The sequence below is a fragment of the Pongo pygmaeus genome, chromosome 19 (genome assembly GCF_028885625.2).
Source record: "Pongo pygmaeus isolate AG05252 chromosome 19, NHGRI_mPonPyg2-v2.0_pri, whole genome shotgun sequence".
Lineage (NCBI taxonomy): Eukaryota > Metazoa > Chordata > Mammalia > Primates > Hominidae > Pongo > Pongo pygmaeus.
In genome coordinates this window covers 14314011-14328688 of record NC_072392.2, presented here as the reverse complement: position 1 = coordinate 14328688, position 14678 = coordinate 14314011, and the positions used below count along the sequence as shown (strand labels likewise).

Genomic DNA, 14678 nt, shown 5'->3' with positions numbered 1-14678 from the left:
GGTTAGCCAAGGGTGTGAATGCAGGGAGGCAGGGTTCATTGGGGTAGCAGTCTACCATAGGGAGTTTAAAGAACTCCTCACTGAGAAAGACATGGGCAGGGGTGGGGAGGTGTCGAGATTGGAAAGCAGAGTATAAGTTAGCCAGGAAAGGAGTTGGGAGAAATGCATCCAACATGGGAACGTGGCTCCTTCTAGGTGCTGAAAGAAATGATGTGGCTGGAGCAGGGGGACCAAGGAGGCATAAGTATACAACAACGAGACTGAGTCGAGCCTTCCCAGACACATTAAAGAGTTGACATTTATCTGAAACATAAGGGGAGGCTATTTAAGGGCTGATAGCAGGAGGAGTACACAGTCCAATTTGAGTTTTAAAAGATCCCTCCAGCTGTTATAGGCAAACTTGGTTGGAGGAAGTAGGAGGAGGACATCATGGGAGGCCGGGGTAGGCTACCGCAGTGGCTCAGCATATAGGACCATAGCTTATACAGGGTGATAGTGTCAGGGGAGATAGAAAGAAGTGGATGGATTTGGGAAATTTTCTGGAAGTTGTCTTGACAGCACTTGGTGATGGATTGGATGTAAAGAATGTGGGAGAAAAAGATGTCAAAAATGACTCCAAGTTTTCTAGCTTGAGCACTCCCAGAAGGAGAGATTAGTGGAGATTTAGGAACGAGAGCTGAGAGTTCAGTTCAGGGCATGTTTATATTTCAGATGCTTATGGAGACATCCAAACAGAGATGTCAGGTGGGCAACTGGAGAAAGGAGTTGGGAGCTCAAAAGCAGCTGGATTGCTCTTAATTTGCCTGCAATACGATTTTCTGGGTTTTGTTTATTTGTTTTTGTGTTTTTTGAGACGGCGTCTCTCTCTGTCGCCAGGATGGAGTGCAGTGGTGCGGTCTCGGCTCACTGCAAACTCCAACTCCCTGGTTCAAACTATTCTCCTGCCTCACCCTCTCAAGTAGCTGGGATTACAAGCGCACACCATCTCGCCCAGCTAATCTTTGTATTTTTAGTACAGACGGGGTTTCACCATGTTGGCCAGGCTGGTGTCAATCTCCTGACCTTGTGATCCGCCCGCCTCGATCTCCCAAAGTGCTGGGATTACAGGCGAGAGCCACCGCGCCCGGCCACAATCTTCTGTTTATCCCCTCCAGAGCCATCCTCACCCCTCCCACCATCCGCTCCAGGCTGCTTCCCTGCTGAATGGCCTGCAGTTTCCTATAGGCAGTATTTTTCTCACATCTAGATCTTTGCATGGGATAATGTCCCTCTACTACCCCATCCCATGGCTACATCTTACCAGACTTATAGGTTTGACCCTTCCTCTACTGTGCGCCCCATCCCCCACCTCTCACCCCACGGCACCTCTTCAGGGCCCTTGTCACACTGCATTGTGGTTGCATCTTCCCTTGTCCTTCAACTTCCCCATGGAATGCAAATTCCTTGAAGCAGGAAGTGTTTCTTGTTTAGGGTTGTGTCCCTAGCAGCAGTAGACACTTGGTAAATAATGCTGGATGAATGAATTGACCTCTGACTTCAGCTTCTTCGTGTTCCAATTCACAGAGGATATCATATCCAAAGTACACTACTCTGGACATCCCTCTCCTAAGATGCCTCCCTTCCTCAGTAGCTCTGGAGGCTTCCTGTTGTTTACTGCTTCCAAAAGAGGCTTCATGCCCTTCTCTTCTCTTTTCGAATATATGGAAACAGAAAGCATGCAAGGCCTGCGTGTTTTGAGGTCAGGATTTCTTAACAAGTGAGGAATTATAAACAGCTTCTACACATCCAAGGAGCCACCAGAGCAGGAGGCACTGGGGATCAACAGGGAAGATGTAAAGGAGCCTCTATCACCTTCTTCTCTCTTTTTTTTTTTTTTTTTGAGACGGAGTCTCGCTCTATCACCCAGGCTGGAGTGCAGTGGCGTGATCTCAGCTCACTGAAACGTCCGCCTCCTGGGTTCATGCCTCTCTCCTGCCTCAGCCTCCCAAGTAGCTGGAACTACAGGTGCCCGCCACCACGCCCAGCTAATTTTTTGTATTTTTAGTAGAGACGGGGTTTCACCGTGTTAGCCAGGTTGGTCTCGATCTCCTTACCTCGTGATCTGCCTGCCTCGGCTTCCCAAAGTGCTGGGATTACAGGCGCGAGCCACTGCGACTGGCCCCCTCTAACACCTTCTTGTAGGTATAAAGTCAGGTCCAGGGGGAGGAACTTTCAATTCCTTATATGCACCTTTCTCAGGAGACATGGTACGTTGAAGTCCTTGAGCCACTTTTAGTTCATTAAAAAAAGTCTGTTGCGTAGAAGCAAAACTTTCCAAACTCTCAAATGGGGAAGGCTGTCTGTGAGACCACAGATATGGAATTACAGCTGACTTTGTGCAATAAGATGATTACTTAATCATCTTTTGTACATAATAGTAAGTATGAATGGAAAAATGAAACTAGATGCTAATGATAGCAACTGTAGGTTTACATGAGTTTGTTATAATTGAGAACAAGATGGCCAGATGGCCAGGCTAAATCTTTGACCTTGAATGGCCAGCTAGTGTGCTTTAGGTAGCCAACTGTGGGTTTGGTTGTAAAGGATAAGAAGAAATAATGGTTAATCATGTACAAAACATTGGGAATACATTGTTGGAAGTTGAACCTAGGTGAGGGGAAATTAGGGATGTGAAAGATTTTTTAGCTCTCTTAAAAGAAATACCTTATGATATACAAGTCTATCGTTTGATTTTCAGGCACTTCCAGAAACATATTATAGATGACAGTTAAGGGCTGACTGATAAAAGTGGGCCCAGCAGTCTCGGAACTATTTGAAATGCTGCAACAGCAACTACGCAGGAGTTTCCTTAAAGGAGATCTAGCGTTATATGAAGAGACAGTTTCATAGCTGACCTGATTGGTGAGAAGCATGGTACAGAGGAAAACAGCTGTCATCAACAGTTCAGGCTCTCTAATTTTAAAAAAATAGGAAGTCTACGCTCTAGCTGGGTGGTTCTCAAACTGGGTATGAGTCAGAATTACCTAGAATGCTTGTTAAACCCTGTGTTTCTAATTCAGTAGGTCTGAGGAGGGCAGGAATTTGCATGTCTACCAAGCTTCTATGCGATGCTCTGTGGTTCAGGGACCACACTTTGAGAACTACTCCAGACTAATGGCTTTTAACCTTGTATACACATAGAATCTCTTGGGGAGCTTCTTAAATATACCCATGTTAAGGCCTCAGCCCCTAGTGATTCTAAATGTAATTGGTCTGAATTGTGTTCAGGCTTCACAATTTTTTTTTTCTTCTTTTTTGAGACAAGGTCTCCCTCTATCACCCAGGCCGGAGTTCAGTGGCACGATCACAGCTCACTGTAGCCTTGACTTCTAGGGCTCAAGTGGGCGCCTCAGCTTCTTAGATAGCTGGGACCACGGGTGTACCACCACACCCGGCTCGTTTTTATATTTTTTGTAGAGATGGGGTTTTGCCATGTTGCCCAGGCTGGTCTTGAACTCCTGGGCTCAAGCCATCCACCCACCTTGGCCTCCTAAAGTGCTGGTATTTCTTGCGTGAGCCCCCGTGCCCAGCCAGGCTTTGGAATCTCTTGAGGCTTCTTTAGGTCATTCGAATATTTCCTGAAGCTTGACGACCACTGCTCTAAACTGTGTCATCAGATTAATAATTAGATTTGTGCCAGGCACGGTGGCTCACGCCTGTAGTCCCAGCACTTTGGGAGGCCGAGGCGGGTGGATCACTTGAGGTCGTGAGTTCAAGACTAACTTGACCAACATGGAGAAACCCCATCTCTACTAAAAATACTAAAAATTAGCCAGGCATGGTGGCACATGCCTGTAATCCCAGCTACTTGGGAGGCTGAGGCAGGAGAATCGCTTGTTCCTGGGAGGTGGAGGTTGTGGTGAGCGAGATCGCACCATTGCACTCCAGCCTGGGCAACAAGAGCAAAATTCCATTTCAAAAAAAAATAAAAAATGTAGATTTTAGGTCCATTTTAGTACCTTTCTGTAGAAAAAGCATAAAATTGATGAGATGGGGTGCAAAGTAAAGTCAACACTTCTATTTCACACACCTATTTCACTGAGTGGCAAATTTCTAGCTTTGAAGAAACTGGTCTCCATAGAATGCTAGCTTTTGAAAACCAAATCTTAAGTAAGGCTTGTTTTCTGACTGACGAACTTACACCCTGCTCTAGTTAAGTCAGGGTTTTCTTTCCACTGCTTTCCCAAAATGCTAGACTAATTTTCAACTCCATGCCTCTCCAAGGCATTTTCTTAGTGTGAGGTACTGTGTTTCCAAAAGTGTCAGAAAACCAAGAGAACTGTGAGAGATGATTTGGAGGTGGGGAGTGGACGCCCATATTTTAGGCATACATAGAACCAACAATAAATAACATTGAGTAAGTCATTCCTTCACCAAGTCCCATTTATTCTTCATGGCAAGATGCAAATCTCACTTATGTGCCAGTCTTGAACAGCAGAATCTTTGCCAGGAGCAGCGAGTGAGCCTAAGGTGAGGCTAGTGTGGCTTTAGTGATACTATCTGGGCTAGAAATTAACAGCATTGCTTTGTTTTCATTGTGCCTTTTAAAAATGATGATCTCCTCTTGTTGGCAAGACATCATGGCTTTTTACTTAAAATATGTTTCCTTTTAAAGTTAAGTAAAATCAGAGAGTGAATCAAATGGTTAAAGTAGCAAATACTAATTGTACAGATGGTGTGCCAGGTAAAAAGTAAGCAGAAGGTAGTTTGAGACGGATTAAAGACACAGAAATGCTGCCTCATCTGAGTCTTTTCTGTCTCTGTCTTGCAGATAAGGATCTCCACCTAATAGGAGAACACTCTGTAAAAGTGAGAAGAGAAGGCACCTATTGTCAAAATCCACCCAGCCATAGGTGCTGTGCTCACATTGCACCTGTCGTGTGACATGTGGCTGCCCATGCACACGAACCTGCGGCACCAAAAGACTGGGGCAGGCAGCGGCTTCAGTGTTCTTGGAATCCTGTGTAATAGACAGCACTTCCTGGGGGCTGCGGGGAAGCTCCACTAGGGCACACGAGCCCCTCTCACCGATCTTGTCTTCAGAGTCATTTATAAAAAAAAATCCACCCTAAATGCTTGTGGATTAGTTGTACATTGGATTGGACCCTTTAAAATCTGAAAGGTCAGCCTGCCCTCAGAATGACTCGTGTGTGTGTGTGTGTGTGTGTGTGTGTGTACGCATGCATGCATGCACATGGGATTATTAAATAAAACATTGCTACCTTGTCCTTTTATAATACTTAAGAAAACATAAAGGTACCCACACGTTGGCAAAATATATTTTATTTGTTCATACAAAGAAATAGTATGAATTACCAGAATTTCATTTGCCTAGAAACATCTTTCTCTGTGTAAAATTAATTTGTGTTATACATAGGACAAAATACTTGATTTAATTTTTTGTACATATTGGCTATCCTAACATCCAAGTTATCGAAGACATACTGCTAGAATTTGCACAGTATTTTAGATTACTTGGTTGAATGAGACTCAGTGATAAATTAATGTCACAAAAGTGAGAAAACATCTAACCACACCTTTAAGTTTTATTGGCCATCCTCTTGATAAGCTGAAAAGTCACATTAGCTTCTGTGTCAGCATCTTAGATGCGTAATGTTTCTAGTTTATTGGAACCTTCCATTTTCCTTTCTTACAAAAATATCCTGGCAGGATCTGAAACTGTTTCTCCAAATGTCTAAAATATATCTGTCACTCAAAATGACCCCCAAAGAGAATCCTGGGAAGAAAACAATTTCTCCTCCTCCATCGTCCAATTAAGTATTTATTAAACAGTCACTATACTGAAAGTACCTTTCCAGGTACCACCTACTAAGTTAACAGACTACTGTTCAAACACCGCAAAGAAAGCATGAAGTAGATAGAAACAAGAAAAACCTCCCAATTTTTTTTTGTTGACCTTTTTGTTTGTTTTCACATGAGAAAAGAAACAAAACTGAGGAAAAAAAATAAAGTACTCCAATGAATATCAGAGCTTTTCGTGTAAATTGGAGGAAGTCCAAAACACGTGCCAGGACAAATTGCCGAAACAGAAAAGGGTGTTTGTCTTCTGGCAGCTAAAAAGTTAAGCTTGGTGGTCTTGCAGATTGCTAGAACAGGAAGAAATCTAAGTCTTACGTTACCTAACTTCTGCAGGAGGAAGATGACCGTCCGATGATGGGGTGCAAGCTCCGGCAGATGCTGCAACCAGATCTGTTAGGAACTTTAAGCCATCAGACCCTTATGAGGAGATGCACATGATGTTTGATTTATTTGTCTTACATAGAAAAACTTGCTCTATTCCATCAGTACTAATATGGACATCTGTTTGAATTCAAGGATTTGACCCAGAATAGAATTTTGACCCACTTCAGTGTTCATGACTAAATGATCCTCCTTCTACCAGAAAATTTCCTGTTTCAGTTTTAAGGCAGGGAATAAACAACTTAATAAAAAATTGTCCAGCTTGGAAAGAGGGCAGGGACCTGAAGGGGAGGGAAAAGCTCCTGCGTGTTTTCCTATGGCTTTGTTGCATACTCTTCTCCGAACTCTTCTGCAGTTCCACATCGACTGCCACATCAGACCATCAGAATGATCAGAAAGTAGACAGGGCAAGACCACGTGAAGGACTTGGATACTGCCTTTTACTTCAAGCCATGTTATGCTGTAAACCGAAAAGAGGCGTTCTCAGTTTGATTTCAAATAAATGAAAAAATACACAACCAATTAGCACCCTTATGCAGGTGTTTTTCACAATCACTCATCAAGAAGGCAGAACCACGCTATGATTCTGGTATTCCCCTAAGTGCAGGTCCTACACTACTTTCTGGAGATAGTAAAAAAGCTACGAAATGGATAAAACATTGGAGAACAGGGAGAAACCTAAGAAATACACAGATCCCCCATGAGCTTTCTCCAAAACAGAACCTACACAATGATGGTTTGGCTGCTAAGTGTAAGCTAGCTAGATGTAGGCTAAAACTTTTGGGCAAATACAAACTGGATTTTCAAGACATCACTTAAAGACTAGTGACATCTCTGATCAGTTTCTAAAAATGATTTATCTTTTCCTCTTTTCATACAACGTTTCTTATACTATCAGGCAAGTGATTCCATACAACATACAGAAGTGTCCTTTGTAACTATCCCATCCCGACCATTTTGACAACATGTATATCTTCCCACATAGTCCTTGATGGAAATATAACTGAAATCACAATTCTTTTATGGTAGAAGCATTCTGGTTTAAAAAACTGAGGTTAAATTAAACATATCATTATGTGATATTGCTATATGTTTAACCAATTGCCCCTGTATTACTATATGGCCACTCAATTGCCACTATATTGCTATCTGGTTACCCAGCTGTTATAAATCAACAGAGAGGCATGGGGAGAGCATTCTGTAGAGCAGTGACAGTGCTGGTAACCCTTCTGTCAAGACCTGGCTAAAACAAGGGACAGCTGTATGAGCATTAGGCTCAAGGGTTTACAGGCAATATGGGCCCAGCTTTCCCAATCTTTTTTTACAAGGGCCACTCTTAGTTCTTCCTGTTTGGCCACTGGCTACTGCCCATATTATCACTCTGAGATATAATTCTGAGATGAGCTAGGAATTCCAAAGATGCATCAAGCTGAGGTGTCAGACTCCTTTCCTCTGCCAGGCTGCCTGTCATTTTGAGGCCTTTGTCTTTTCTCCCTATTGAGGCTGTGAGCCTGCTGCCCAACACTGGCTGGCTCTGTACCTAGCAGCACCTTGGTAGACGCTGATGCCGCGGGACACAGCTGACCCCTCTGAGTCTCGACACCCAGCGCCCTTGGTTTGTGCTGGCGGCTTTGCTAGCCTCCGGATTCTTTGGTGTGTCAAAGCAGAACTGTCTGCCTGGGGAACGCAGCATGGTGTAGTTTCATGCAAATTAAAGGAGATCATCTTGATTTCTGAAGCAGCACCCAGGCATCTCACACACATGACCTGGGAAAGAGGGGGCAACAATCTGCATACACTTCAAACCAGGGAACGGGGCAGAGGAGGATACAGGGCCATCCTGCAAAATCAAAAGCTGAAGTCAATGGACCCTAGCATTCTGACTCTAAAAGGATGTGGATAGAGGGCGCAGTGGCTCACACCTGTAATCTCAACACTTTGGGAGGCCAAGGCAGGCGGATCACCTGAGGTCGGGAGTTCAATACCAGCCTGACCAACATGGAGAAACCCTGTCTCTACTAAAAATACAAAATTAGCCAGGCATGGTGGTGCATGCCTGTAATCCCAGCTACTTGGGGGGCTGAGACAGGAGAATCACTTGAACCGGGAAGCAGAGGTTGTGGTGAGCATATATCACACAATTGCGCCCCAGCCTGGGCAACAAGAGCAAGACTCCATCTCAAAAAAAAAAAAAAAAAAAAAAAGAAAAAAAAAAGGATGTGGACGTCCCTGTAAAGGGAGTGAGAAATTTCCCCATGTGCTGAATGGAGCGGGGGACAGAACCCTAGGGCTGTGGCTTTCAGGCTACATCATTGGACCGGACACCACATCTGCAAGGAGGCTGCTACATGAGGTCTGCCCTTTAGAATACAGTCCTTTTGAGGCAGCTCAGCGTTCCTACGAGGTACACAGGCAGGAAGAGACAGGGAAGCTGGAATGGGAGACCCAAGACAAGACAAGGAGGCAGCAACTGGAGAACTCAGACGGTGACTGAAGGCTGAATACCCGTAACAACAAAAATCTCAAGTTGTGCTTTTCTTCATTTTAAATATAACAGGTAGCGGAGAAGAAAAAATGGAAGCACCATCAATTGTGAAGAAGAGAACGAAATACTAGAGTTAAACACTTTGGAATGTTAACAGACTATGAAGCTAACTCTCTAAAGAGTGTGGCTAGGCAGCTTAGTGAATTAATTGCTTATGAATTAAAAATAAATTATTATAAAATAGATTTCTGTACATTTTACATACATATAATCTCTGTCAATAGATAAGCCACGTGGGTAAGGTACATAGACTGGGTTTGTTCAATCCCAGCCAAAGTCGTGCCCGGTCATCTGGTAGAACTTGAGGTTGAAAGGCCGGTAGAACTCACGCAGCCTGCGCACCACCTCGCGGTCGATCTCAGGGTGGGTCCTGCCCTTGGTCTTGCCCAGGCAGTGGGGCCGGCTGCTGCCCTCCGCCTTCTTCAGGCAGGGGAAGCCCTTGGTCTTGTTGAAGTAGAAGTGCTTGTCCGTGATGATCCTCTTGAGGCCCAGGAAGTCCTGCACGCGGCCCAGCTCGCCGGCCGGGTCGCTGATGAGCCGCTCGCCGCTCACGAAGAGCATCTGGCGGATGGGGAAGTGGCGCAGCCAGTGCTCCAGGTGCTTGGCGTAGATGCCGATCTGGATGGCGCTCCACGACGTGTCGATGAGGCCCGCTGTCCTGTTTTTGAACGTCAAGCTCTCGAAGGTGGGGATGTCGGGCCGCTTGGACAGCGTCTGCGTGTAGTCCGAGATGGCCCTGGTCACCGGGTCCCGCACCACCACGATGAGCTTGGTGTCCTTGGACATGGCCGAGATGCGCGCGGGGGCCTCCCGCGTGACGAAGTAACTGGGCGTCTTCTCCATGGTGATCTGCCCGTCCAGGGTTCTGGGCATCAGGTCCCTGAGAAACGCAAGCAAACAAACCGGGATCAGAAGGTGACGCCTCTCTGGCCACGCGTCTTAAGGTCACGACTTCCAATCCCATCTCCCTCTTATTTCTGGAAGCAGTGGTAGAAACATGTAAAATGCAAGTAGAACTTTAGAGCTGAAAGGTACATTAGCATCCCACCTGGTTTGGAGGGCAGGTACCATCTACCGGAAACACGAAGGCCCCTTCATGCAAGGTAGAAAGTGCAAGCTACCTGTTTCTCTAAGATCCTCTTGTGGATATAACCTTTCCCTTATTTTCCCAGCTTTCAGATTGCCCCAAACATCTGATGCCAAAATACAAAAGCCTTTGGCCTCTGATAAGTGCCTTTCCTAAAACTATAGCACCCAGGACTCCCAGAGATTTCACTGTCCATGAGTCCTGCCATTAGTCTGCCTTCCCACACTTATCAAACCCAGGCAGATGTGCCTTGGGCACTGGAAGGAAAACATCCCTCGGGTCCCGCCCAGTTGTTCCGGCTTTATCACAGTGACTGCTGACAAAGCCTTTACTTCACAAAGCAACAAGGCACACAGCAGCCAAAAAATCCAGTGAAATCAGGTAAGTAAACTGATACAAACATGCCACGAGGAAATTCCCAAGACACAACTCTAGAAGCCTCCAAAAATACTTTTGAGGGGGTACTATGCTCACTACCTGGGTGATGGGATCAATGGTACCCCAAACATCAGCATCATGCAATATACCTATGTAACAAATTCTTGCACGTGCATCCCCTGAATCTAAAATAAAAGCTGAAATTATAAAACAACAATAATAATAATAATTAAAAAAAACCAAGCTGGGCACACTGGCTCACGCCATTAATCTCAGCACTTTGGGAGGCGGAGGCGGGTGGATCACCTGAGGTCAGGAGATCGAAACCAGCCTGGACAAAATGGCAAAACCCCATCTCTCCTAAAAGCCAAAAAACAATTAGCCGGGCGTGGTGGTGCATGTCTGGAATCCCAGCTACTTGGGAGGCTGAGGCAGGAGAATTGCTGGAACCAGGGAGGCAGAGGTTGCAGTGAGTCAAGATGGTGTTATTGTACTCCAGCCTGGGCAACAAGAGCGAAACTCTGCTCAAAAAAAAAAAAAAAAAATTAAATGAGGTTAGATCCAGCAATCCCACTTCTGGATAGATATACAAAGGAATTGAAATTGGTATGTCAAATAGATATCTGCATTTCCCTGTTCATTTTATAATAGAATTATTCAAAATTGACAAGATATGGAAACAACTGAAGTGTCTATCAATGGAGAATAGATTTTTTAAGTGTAGAATATATGCACAATGAAATATTATACAGCCTTTAAAAAGAAGGAAATTCTGTCATCTGCAATAACATGAATGCAACTGGAAGACATTATGCTAAGTGAAATAAATCAGGCACAGAAAGACAAATACTGTGTTATCTCATTTATATGTAGAATCTAAAAAAGTTGATCTCACAGAAAGAGAGTAAAAAGGTGGTTACCAGAGGCTGGTTGGCGGATTAAAGGGAAGATGATGAAAGACAAGATGTTGATCAACGGGTTCTAAGTTTCAGTTAGACTGGAGAAATAAGTTGTAGGGATCTATTTCACTACACAGTGACCACAGTTAATAATAATATATTGTGTATTTCAAAACTTCTTCAAAAACAGATTTTCAAGTTTCTTACCACACACTAAAAATGATAAGTTGGTGAGGTGAAGGATATGTTAATTTGCTTGATTGAATCTTTCTTTCTTTTTTTTTTTGAGACAGAGTCTCACTCTGTCACCTAGGCTGGAGTGCAGTGGTATGATCTCAGCTCACTGCAACCTCCGCCTCTCAGGTTCAAGCAATTCTCCTGCCTCAACCTCCTGAGTACCTGGGACTACAGGCGCCCACTACCACACCTGGCTAATTTTTGTATTTTTAGTAGAGATGGGGTTTCACCATGTTGGCCAGGATGATCTCGATCTCCTGACCTCGTGATCCACCCGCCTCGGCCTCCCAAAGTGCTGGGATTACAGACGTGAGCCACTGCTCCCGGCCATTGATTAAATCTTTCTAGAATATAAACGTAGATCAAAATATTACAGTGTACCCCCAAAATATGCACAATTATTTCACAAATAACTTTTTTTAAAAAAGGAAAAAAATTAAATGAAATTCATAAAGCTGACTCAGTTTAGCTCAAATTAGCTTCTTAAATTAGTTAAGGAATTTGGGATCTAAAGTCAGACTACCTGGGTTTAAATTCTGGCTCTACCTCTTATAAGCTACGTCACTTTGAATAATTTATTTAACTTTTCTGGGCATCTTTTTCTCGTCCACAGAAATGGAGCTACCAATACGTATTCATGGAAGTTTAATGAGGATTAAACAATTAATAATTATAATATGCTTAGAATACACCTGACATATGGAATATACTTGACAAATATCAGCCACTACTACTGTCATTATTATTATCATTATTAAGTTGCTCAATACACAGTTTATGGCATATCATGTGACCAAAATTCAGCATATGTGTATAAGCACTATGTGTATACATCAAAAGGAGGTGTGTTAACTAAGTGGATACTAAGCTTTGGTGACAGATCTACAATCAGACAAGTTATTATTTACAAGTCAGATAATTTATTGGGTGCCTGCTATTATTCTGGATACCATGTTAGAGGCTATATCATCTATTAGCTATCTACTATGGAATAGAGATTTCTGATTGATTCCTGCCTAGGCACAGGAATTAAAAAGAAAAAAAAGAGAATTTCCCATTATTTTTGACCAAGTATTTACCTCTCAGTAAGGCATTCTAAGCTTCAAGCCATCTTAATCCACTGAGACCACAATTCTCCTATCTAGCACTGATACAGAAACGACAGAAACTTTATCACAGGAGTCAGAAAAGGCAATTCCCTGGAGGGCGGACACTCCTTCTTCCGGACTGCCAACAGGGAGTTTGAAGAAGGGTGCTTTTCCCTTAAGGAAGACTGCTCAGCAGCACTGGAGTCAGCCTTGGTTTAAGCTAAAGCTGGATTGACCCACTTTGCCCATTAACCACTTAAATTAATGTAGCAGTGTCATCAGGCTAATGTGACTGAGGATTAAAGAGAGTCTCGGCTCACAACTTATTTTGCATTTGACTAAAAAGCAGGTCAAGTCAGATAAAGCCCAAGTTCTTTTTCCCCTGTGTTAAACCATCTGCAACTAGACAGTTTACAAGACATTAATATTCAGAATCAAAGCATTATCACCACGATTGAAGGAATATCAAACCCCAAGGTTCTTCGGGGCCATTGCAGAGAAGGGGGTTTAGGGGCATCTCGATGTCAGTCTGACTTAGCATGGGCTTGGAAGTCAGGCCACCGAGTTTGACTCTCAGCACCTCCATTTACTAAGGTGTGTGACCCTGGGGGACACATCACTCAATCTGTCCGTGCTGCAGTTTTCTCATCTGAATAATGAAAAAAAAAAAAAGATGATGTCTGCCTCCTAGGGCTTTTGAAAGAACTGCAAAGTTAGCTTTGGTACCCAGCCTGGTACCTAGTAGGCTGTTAGAAAAATGTTATCAATTATCTTCTGTTGACAGGATCTTGGAAAGGATGTAAGGAAGCAAGACTTGTGCACAGGGGACTTGTCACTCATTCAGTTCTACCCCACAGGCGGGCAACGAGGGAGGTTTGGCTCGTGGAAGAGGCTAAGTACAGGAATGCTGGATTCTGCTCTCAGCCTGCCTGGGGTCCACAACCTTCCCTGAACTCTGCAGCCGGAATTTCCTCACTAGCCCTAAAGAAGGGCTTGTCAGTAGCTGAACAGGATGCTAAATTGGCAATTGTGTATAAGAAACCACCTAATAAAGCTAGTAAAAAGGAAATGAGAGATCAACCATAAATAAAGATTCCCTGAGCCGTGGGCAGATTTACTGTGCTCGACTGCCTGCTGGTCCCCCAAACCATATGAGGGCCCCTCTCCCCAGGACAGTCTGGTGTTTGTCCACATGTGTCAGAAAGCACTCAAGGAGCCTCAGAATTTATTTTGATTATTGTCAAAATAACGGAGCCAGGGGAACTACTGCTGTGATAAAGAGACTCCTAAGCCCTTGTCCAGTGGAGGCTCCGGGGCCACTCTCCCCTCGGCATGCTTGGGTGCAGACAAGCAGTGGCTGAGAAGTGAGATCCACAACAGGATTTATCATTTTGGCAAATGCCTCCTGAGTCCTCTCCAAAGGCTTCCCGGGGCACATCTGTAGTAGGTGCTGGGCTCAGACCCTGACATCTCCCAAGATGCCAGGAAAAAAATTACTCAGCCCGGCTCGGTGGCTCACGCCTGGAATCCCAGCACTTTAGGAGGCCGAGGTGGGTGGTTCACTTGAGGTCAGGAGTTCGAGACCAGCCTGGCCAACATGGTGAAACCCTGTCTCTCCTAAAAATACAAAAATTAGCTGAGCATGGTGGCACACGCCTGTAATCCTGGCTACTCGGGAGGCTGAGACATGAGAATCTCTTGAACCTGGGAGGCGGAAGTTGCAGTGAGCTGAGATCGTGCCACTGCACTCCATCCTGGGCAACAGAGTGAGACTCTGTCTCAAAGGAAAAAAAAGAAAAAAAGAAAAGAGTAATCAATCACGCTTGTTAAATCACAGTAGCAAAGACTTTATTCACGACCGTCATGATAGGTATAGAGACCCACTGCAGTGGAGTCTTGCAGTGATGGGGAGACAGATTGGCCTCAACTCCGAATACAGCATGGGCAAGTGGGCTTTATAGCCAAGGAGCAGGGTGGGGGTCAGTGGACAGAAACTTACTACAAGGCGCCATGAGGGGTAAAGGGAATTCTGGCTAAACCGATCTAATAGGACTCTCCCTGAAGACTGGCCAAAGTGACCAGACATCACGTGGGGGCTGGTGGAGGCTGAGGAACCTGATAAGATATCAAGGGTGAGGAGTTCATGCCAAAATGACTTATCAGGGCCCTTTGCTAAGACTGGGTTTTACAAGGAAGTGCACAGG

At 44.4% G+C, this 14678-nt stretch overlaps 1 protein-coding gene across 2 annotated transcripts in view; it reads right to left on the bottom strand.

Moving 5' to 3' along the window:
* Window positions 1-5306: 5306 nt before the first annotated feature.
* Window positions 5307-14678, bottom strand: part of LOC129017679 (heparan sulfate glucosamine 3-O-sulfotransferase 3B1) — a 50152-nt gene continuing 40780 nt past the window's right edge. Inside the window, exons 2-3 of one of the 2 annotated variants that reach the window (XR_008495103.2) lie at window positions 8991-9665; window positions 5307-6700 (exon numbers count right to left, since the gene is read on the bottom strand). Coding sequence is in view for 1 of the 2 variants with exons in the window: in XM_054458291.2 (XP_054314266.1) it covers window positions 9047-9665 (619 nt within the window). In the remaining variant the exon portion in view is untranslated. Of the gene's footprint in view, window positions 9666-14678 lie in introns of both variants that reach the window. The other variant, XM_054458291.2, reaches the window with a different exon arrangement.